At 38.0% G+C, this 8,867-nt stretch overlaps 1 protein-coding gene across 1 annotated transcript; it reads right to left on the bottom strand.

Moving 5' to 3' along the window:
• Nucleotides 1-1,359: 1,359 nt before the first annotated feature.
• On the bottom strand, nucleotides 1,360-8,160 carry gpr17 (G protein-coupled receptor 17). Its single transcript, XM_056246336.1, has 2 exons — nucleotides 7,923-8,160; nucleotides 1,360-3,212 (listed from the first exon to the last, which is right to left on the bottom strand). Exon 2 carries the CDS (start codon nucleotides 3,202-3,204, stop codon nucleotides 2,185-2,187), a length of 1,020 nt encoding a protein of 339 aa, XP_056102311.1. The 5' UTR covers nucleotides 3,205-3,212; nucleotides 7,923-8,160; the 3' UTR covers nucleotides 1,360-2,184.
• Between the last annotated feature and the right edge of the window lie 707 nt (nucleotides 8,161-8,867).

Below are 8,867 nucleotides of genomic sequence, written 5' to 3'. Positions count from 1 at the left end.
AGGGACTTGTGCAGCACACTTGTCTCATCTTCAGTTATATTAAGGGTATGTAAAATGCTGCTGTGGCCCTAAAGGCACAATATTTGCTAATCTTTTTAGCAAATATACTTTTTAATATAACCATGTACAGTCACTCTAGATGTATTTAAAGGGACAGTTCTTCCAAAATGAAAACTTATTGTTCCAAATCCTTACTTTGGACAAAAAGGGAGACATTGGGCAAGATGTTCAAGCTGCACTATTCCATGCAAATGCAAGATACATGAGAATAAAATGACATACGGCATCATTGACTTGCAATGTTTGAATATACATAGCCTTGAATGAGGTTTGAGAACTGCATGGGGAAACAGATTATCAGTGAGTAACAACTTAAATTTTGCATATAGCATAAATTTGCAACGGTTCAGAAGTGTTTTTTTTGTGATCATACTTCCAGGTTTCAAACTTTCTACTTCTTTTGAAAGAAAGTTTTATAGTGAAATTATTACTGTTTTTGTTTTATTTTGTTTTTGTGTTTTGCTTTGTTTTGTGGTCATACTGCCAGGTATCAAACTTTCTACATCTTTTGAGAGAAAGTTTTCAAAAGAAATGTTTACTGTTTTTGTTTTTGTTATGTTTTTGAGGATCGTACTGGAACTTATGAGTAATCCATATACACTGCATACACATTACTGTCCTCTTCCTCTCTTTCTCACTCTCTCTCTCTCTCTCTCTCTCTCTCTCTCTCTCTCTCTCTCTCTCTCTCTCTCTCTCTCACTCACTCACTCACTCAGCGAAGCTGCCTTGTTACGTTAATGGACAGGAAACCTTGCACAAATATGAGGAAAGAGAAGCAAAGACAGAGAGACAGAAAGCGAGTCAGACACCGAGAGAGAAAATAATCTGCTGACAGCTCACAGTTTGAGTCACATGATGTGAAAAGAGAACCTGAATAGTGCCACAGTCACTTCAGGCTGGTGGTTTCCATCTTGCATCTTTCTCACATGCACACAGCTATAAAGAATGCGGTTATGTTCTTCTGTCAATAAGAGCTCAGCAGTGACGGCCACTGTGTGGTGGGACAGAGCATGTGCGATGCATATACTGTACATAAAGGACGTTTTCACAAGATTCTGCTTATTGTCATTAGCAGCTGTCACATGAGATGATACTCACAAGTCAAGTGTTATAAAGACTAATGAGAGATGTATGAGATGTGACAAGTTCTTTGTCTCTTTGGTGATAGTGGAGTTGAGAATGGGGGGAGGGGTATTGTAATTGTAAGCACCAAAATGCACCTGATGGCTATATAAAAAGAAGAATCAATAACCATTTGAGGTTACATTTATTTACATTTATTAAGTTGACTTATTACAAATTGATTCATGGATGGATCTTACTTGAGGAATACAGACACATTAATGATGTAAGTATAATAATCACAAAAATACAAAAAATATATATAGCAATTGGTTACAGTAATTAAAATCATATAAATACGGATGCATACAACAACTTCATTTGAACAAGTGAAAACAAAACCAGTATTTCATGCCATCAAAAAAATCTGTAATTATATACCTAAACAGTAAAAGGTACATTAAGTTATTAATTGACTAGTGTGAAGTGCACATGCATCTAAATAGTCTAAATAACAAATAGCCGTCAAGGAATGTAAATAGTAGTATTCATTTCGACTCCTCACTGGTTTGTTACCCTTCACACATTCTTACCACAGCTTGAGACGTGCTATAACCAGAAAACCCCCCTGAGGACCATTAAAACAATGATTATAAGTATTGTTTGGTACCAAATATGAAATTCATTAGCTTCACACTGATTTCATTAAGAGTGTCCACTAAGGAAGTGCTGACAGTTTACAAAGAACGAGTCAAAGCATGTCATTAGCAAACAGGTAATATGCTAATAAAGACAACATTAATTTTTAAAAGGCAGTACACAGTCTTATACATATGTCTTCACGAGCCTTGATGGAATCTTATGTCAACAGTTGTGATCTGACAACTGACTTAAACAGAACAGTGGTACCGTCCCAAATTACTTTCACTTTAACATGTCCAAATCACATGCTTGGTGATGCCTAAGGCTGTTTGCAAGTTCCTGATCTTTAATTGACCATACACGATCAGGAAGTGTGGGCCGAATCACTTAAACTGATGAAAAAACATTCATTTGGCTCGCTCAGAACTCAGACTTTGCGCTTACAGAGCTCTCATGTGTCCCTTTCAGGTCCCCACTTGTAGCGCCGGACCCCCCTGATTTGTCTCTGCAGAAAAGCCTGCGAACGCTCCCCCTGAACTTCTCAGCCGCAAACAGGTACACCAGTGGATCCAAAGCCCCGTTCAGGCAGGTTAGAGAGGAAGTAAGACGGTTAGCAAGGGCTAGCCCTCTTTTGATTTGGCAGGATAGGTCTGGGTGTCCGTGACCCAAGATAAAGGTTGCACGGCTTAAGTGATAGGGCAAAAAGCACACTATGTAGATGAGCATGACCAGACCGATGGTGCGTAGAGCTCGGAGTTTCAACGCCGGCTCCAGCCTCGAACCTTTTCGCAGACTGTTCACTATCAGCAGGTAGCAAGAAAGGGTGGCAATGAAAGGCGGCATGAAGGCTACGGCGAGGGAGACGAGAGCACGGTGTGAGGCCTTTTCTCTGTACAGCTGCAAGCATACGGTGGAGCCATTGACTTCTGCGGTCTGCTTGGTGACCAGTAGGGGCGCCATAGACACTATCACCAAAGCCCAAAGCACAAAACTGGCAATGTGAGCGTAGCGAGGGCGCCTGACCTTGAGGGAGCGTACGGCGTGTACCACTGCAAGGTATCTATCGCCTGCAACACAGGCCAGGAAGTACAAACTGGCATACATGTTGACATAAAAGAAGAAGCCTGCGAGACGGCAGGGGATTTCACCAAACGGCCAATGTCCCCCCGTTAAATGATAAGTGGCCCTGAGAGGTAAAACGAAGATGTAAAAGAGGTCAGCCACAGCGAGATGGAGCAGGAAGACATTGGCTGGAGAAGAGTTGGCTCTCTGGCGGGCGAAGATCCACAGGGCAAGGCTATTGCCGTTCAGCGCAAGAAGGAAAACTATGATGTAGTAGAATCCAAAGATCATATTCTCCACTGTATTATCCACAGGTGGACAGCTCTCCATGGATCGATTGGGCAGCAAGGTGGGGACTTCTGGAAGGGGGAACTCCATCTTTGTAACTGCAAAAAAAAGGAAAAGAAAGATATATATATTTTTTTATTATAAATTCTCTTTAGTTTTAATTCACTTGTATAAAATAATCATGTACGTTTTATATTTAAATGTAGGAATTTAGATAAATATTAAACTGAATTATACGTATACAGTACATATATATATATATTTTTCCTTGTGTGTGTGTAGTCCGAGCCAGTGTTCTGTGTTTTAACTTGAAAAATCCTGTTAAGTTAAGTATATATATATATATATATATATATATATATATATATAAACTGAATAAGTAAATATAAACATTTAGAATGTATTATATTAAATTATATATACTCGGCAAAAAATAAATAAATAAATAAATAAAACCAAACGTCCGCCCACTTTCAACTGCTGTAAACTGTTAGTCTTAAGGACTTCTCCACAGGTACATGTACAATAATTGTTCGCAGCTCACTGAACAAGCATAAAACATATTGTTTAAACACTCCCCATACAAATCTGTAATGCTTATTTGGATTTCTATTAAATTATCTTTAAAGAACAGTATTCAGAAAAAAAGGGTCTTTTTTTTGCTGAGTATATATACACTATGGTCCAAAGTTCGTGGCCACTATGAATTTATATATGGAAAAAAACATTTTTACTCAGCCAAGATGCATTTAGTTGTGACAGTAAAGAGTTCTACACTGTTACAAACCATTTTGTTTCCAAATAAATTATGTTCTTTTAAACTGTCCATACATCAAAGAATCCTGAAAAACTATGACAGTTTCCACAAAATATTAAGCAGTACAACTGTTTTCATAATTAGAATCAATGCATAAATGCATTCTTAAGCATCAAATCAGCATATTAGAATGATTTCTGAAGGATCATGTGACACTGAAGACTGGAGTGATGCTGAAAATTCTGCTTCGTCATTACATGAATACATTACAATTTAAAACATACATTAAAATAGAAAACCGTTATTTTTAATTGTAATAATTCAAAATTTTACCTTTTTTATTACATTTTAGTGCATTCTTAATCAAATACATGCAGCCTTGGTGAAGCTCCTTTCAAAAGCATTTTGAACAGTAGTTCAAATAATATTATTAGATAGTTCAATATAAAATCAAATAAACCTTATCTAATTAAATAAATAATGTCTTGTGCTCTAGTGGCACATTCCAAAATTGTATAAACTGCACCAGCGAATAAAATAACATTTCTCACCATTTCTAAATAAAAAATGAAACGTTATTATTATAATTATTATGAATTAATTTATTTCTTTATCTGAGCAGCTGAGATGGTGCCTCTTATAGAGTTAGTTGACTAACTGCCTAATTTCCATGTAGGGAACAGATTTCAACAAAAAACATCAAAAACTGAGAGATCAACAAAAATATACATGTTTGGCAAACACTTCCATCACACATCTAAATAAACCTATGGCGCATTTAATTTTTTGCTATAAGAAATAAAAGATAAAAAAAAATAAGAATAGTCTCAGAAATTAAAATCTGAGAAAAGAAAAGAGCAAGTTTACATCTGCCTTTGGGAATATGTTTCCAAACTCCCCTGTGGTCAAAACATGTTTACAAAAATGGAGCAAAGGACACAGCACTGATGCACCAAGTAACACTTTTTATTCCAGCCGCAGTAAGTATTGATCCGCCACTAATTCGAGTAGTGAGGGAAGGAGTGTTACAGCTGTCTGGCTGTTTGGCAGCACCTCAGCTATAGATATACTGTATGTGTCGTGTCTCGGGAGTCTGAGCAGATGTCCCTGCAAGGCAGTTGACTGCTCACTGCACCTCCACACACACTGCATGAAGGTGTTGTAGTGCATCCGGTGGCCACACCTTTGTCACGAGACCCCAGAGTCACTCCCAGCTATCTGCTTACAGTCTGACCCAGCTGTCCTCATGGCATTCTTGTTTGTCAAATCATTGGCGGGTGCCCAGGGCAGCCTGCCTCACATTCAGTGAGCAAACTCAAACAGTTGCTCTATTAATAATCAGGCCAAATGAAGCATCTGCAGGGATGAGATGAAGACCTTTTTAAGAAAGGTTCAAAGTATAGGTTACTACTTGAGCTATAGCTGACAAAAACTCTTAGAGAGTATGAATATTGGATAATAAGGTTGATGTTTCAATACATTTATAGTTAAAGGATGAATGACGTTTTTTGACAGGAACTACTTAAAAGAATTATGTCATGCATACAATGACTTACAATAGCTTAATACACATCTTCAATTATGTTTTTAATTTCTGAATTAAAATTCAATGGGGCGCGCAAGGTCACAATTATATTACATGGAATGATGATATCACAATGTAACACATTATATCACAATGGGCCTTTTTAATGAAATTCTTGAAAAAACAAAAACTGTTCTGAGAAACAAATCTGCTTTACTACTTAGTAAAATATGGTCTTCCAAATAAAAAAATAAATAAAATAAATAAAAACAGAAAAAACTAAAAGAGGAAATGATAATAAGGGTAATTTTTTATTTGACTCAGTCCAAATGCAAAAAAGTGAAAGTGACATGTGAAGGCCATGTAAGGTAACCTATACTCAGAATTTGTCCTCTGCCTTTAACCCATCCAAGTTATGCTGGGGACACACTTAACGACTAGCTGAAACATTCTAATACTGACTGAACACACTTACAGACTGTTTCCAACGACTGGAGCAGATTTTAAACTGATTGAATGCAACTGTCTCTGACTCGCACGTTTGGGCATGATCAGTCGTATATCAAATTACATTCATAATCGGCCTTACAGTCATTAAGTGTGTACCCGGCTTTAGTGCACATACATTAGGAGCAGTGAGTAGTACACACACACACACACACAACAAACCGTGGACACACATCCGGAGCAGTGGGCAGACATTTTTGCTGCGCCGCCCGGGGAGCGATTGGGGGTTAGGGCACCTCAGACATTTCCTGCCGCCGGTATTTAGAATCGAACCTTCGGATTACCAGTCTGACTCTCTAACCATTAGGCCACGACTTCGCCCCAATCAAGGTCAGTGGTTTGAATTTATAGATAATAGATAAAACACAGAGTGGACATATGGAAGACATAAGGAAATTAATGATTACTGAAACGAAAAGAAAAATCATGTTGTACTTCCACACATATTGTAGTTCCACACCCTTTGGAGTACTTCTCTGGAAGATATTAAAATGTAGCTTTTTCCAGTTGTATTAAGAGCAAACAGCTTGTCTTTGTGGCTAAAATCTGCTACCAAAACATTTCACAATAACCTCTCACTGGAGTTGTAATAATAGGGAAACTCTTTATCAATATTTTCAGAACAGTACAGACAAAACACAAAAGTGGGTGTGCACAAAGGATTGTCTCAAGATCCTGCTAAAGGAAAATGCTGATTTGTAACTGAGGGGAGTAAATTCTCAAGTCCCAGAACATGCCAAACCCTTTAAACAGATAAAAGTGGAGAACTAAAAAACAAAAACAAAAAGCTGTCCTGACCTGGAGTCAAAAAGGCGTGATTGCGATAGAGAAATCCAGATGTTAATGGATGGATCTGGTGGCTTTCTGGTGTGTGGTATGAAACTATACAGTGTGGTCCAGGAAAAACACATTTCCTCAGATAAAATATGAGAATTTCTAATGAAAAACTATAGTCCAGTAGCACTAGTCCAAGTGCTTTGTGGTTGTCTTGGAAAACATGCTACAAAACCAAAAGCTTTGCAGAACAAGGCACCTCCTCCACATGCTGCCAACAATGCAAAATCACTTCTGTGATAAAGAAATAAGTAAGGGTCAAGCTGGGGTTGCAATGTGACACTAATGCTCCTATACCATATCCACAAAAGAAGCAGAAGTAATCACAGGCGTGAGGCGCACTGCAGATTAACTAAAGCTAAACTGCAACTCAGTGTGGGGACCAACATGCTTACAGGAACTCAAGGTGAAACTCAGCTATAAACCCTTCTTTCTTTTTTTTACATTACACAAATACATGAAATATGACCATATGAAAGCAAATGCTGTACATGTCCAATTAAATTTTTTATATCTGATCCCCTGAAGTGATTTTGACTGATTAATCTTGCCCAAGTAGTTTTTACTTTATCATGCAGTGCTAAAATGACCTTCCAGAGACCAACAAACTCATAACATGCCTTGAGTAAGCCTACTATGAACATGCACATTTAGATCATGGCATACATTTAAACAAGGGAAATGCAATATAGTAATTCTATAAATTAAAATGATAAAATAAAATAAAATAAAATAAAAACATTTAAAAATAGTTTAAATGGCATGCACTTAAACTGGGAAAATGCAATATATTCATTATATAAAAATAGTAATAAAAAAACATTAACAGCACATAAAATAAATTGTTTAAATGGCACGCATAAGCTACTCTGAAATTAATTATTGTTGGTTTAACTTAAGTTAACTAAAGTAAAGTAAGTTACCTGGTTGCCTTAACATTTTGAGTTCATTGAAACTAAAAATTTGAGTTAATGCAACAAAGGAGATTTTTTACAGTGTAGAAAACAACACAGTCATTTTATAAAAATGATATCAAAAATAAAAGTACAGAATTATATAAAGTTTAAATGGCTTGCACTTCAACTAGGAAAAGTCATTAAAAAAAAAAAAGGTTTCTATAAAAAATTGCAGACACTGAGAGAAAGTATGAAGTCTATAAAACAATACAGTGTATGAGAGACTCACCAGAGATGTTGATCCCTCAACAGCCCGTGCAGTAGTGAAGGAGTTGAGGAGAGAGAGAGAGAGAGAGAGAGAGAGAGAGAGAGAGAGAGTTGTAGAGTTGCCTGGACTTTCTTACAGCTGCCTGAAAAGCAAAAGCAAACCAGCAGCTTCTGTTCAGAGGCAGTGGAGTTCAATGGAGTTGAGACTCTACTCTCCAAGGCTGAGCTGTATTTGAGATACGATACTGTGGCTCTTTTTGTGTAGCCAACAAATTTGATCACAAAAACGCAGTTCGCGATGGGAAGGCTCTAATGTGACCCTTGACCTCAGCCTTTCTTTGCAATGCTATTTTCTTCTGAGGGCCACTTGTGCGCTCCACAATAACCCGAGTCAGAAGAAGCGGCACATTTCGACAGGGGGAGAATAATGGCATGCCTTGGTCGCAATGTGGAGCCGGTGGGGTACCATGGCAACGGGGACTAGCGTGCCTTTAGGTTAGAAACCCCCCTCCTTCAACCATATCAATAAACAGAAGATGAAGTGAGCGTTTAACGGGACAGTTTATGAATAAAGACTAGAGATTATCTATTGCAGACTGTGGAAAGCCAGACAGGCGAGGCCCCTTGGAACTCAGAGAATGAGAGAGAAGAAATTTGAGCGGAAAACACAAGGGCGAGTGGGACAGAAAATAACAGACTGGGCTCCTTGTTTCTCGGGTCCCTGCTGTGGACTATTGGGGCATCATACACTGGAGCAGCAGAGGCCAGAAATAAGACCATGTGATCCTCAGACAGATGTGCAGCCCCGAGCGAACAGCAAAAGCAATAATCTGTCTTTCATTCTGGGAGATCACAGCTGTGTAGGACACACATCATCTCTTTTTCTTCTGTTTGGGCCAGTCTTCAATGATATGCTAATATAGTTCACTTTACTGAATGCGTCCACTATTTAGTCTACCAGAATAGG

This window comes from Rhinichthys klamathensis, unplaced genomic scaffold (assembly GCF_029890125.1).
Source record: "Rhinichthys klamathensis goyatoka isolate OS25496 unplaced genomic scaffold, OSU_Roscu_1.1 h1tg000036l_1, whole genome shotgun sequence".
Taxonomy (NCBI): Eukaryota; Metazoa; Chordata; class Actinopteri; order Cypriniformes; family Leuciscidae; genus Rhinichthys; species Rhinichthys klamathensis.
This window is presented reverse-complemented; position numbering and strand designations above follow the sequence as displayed.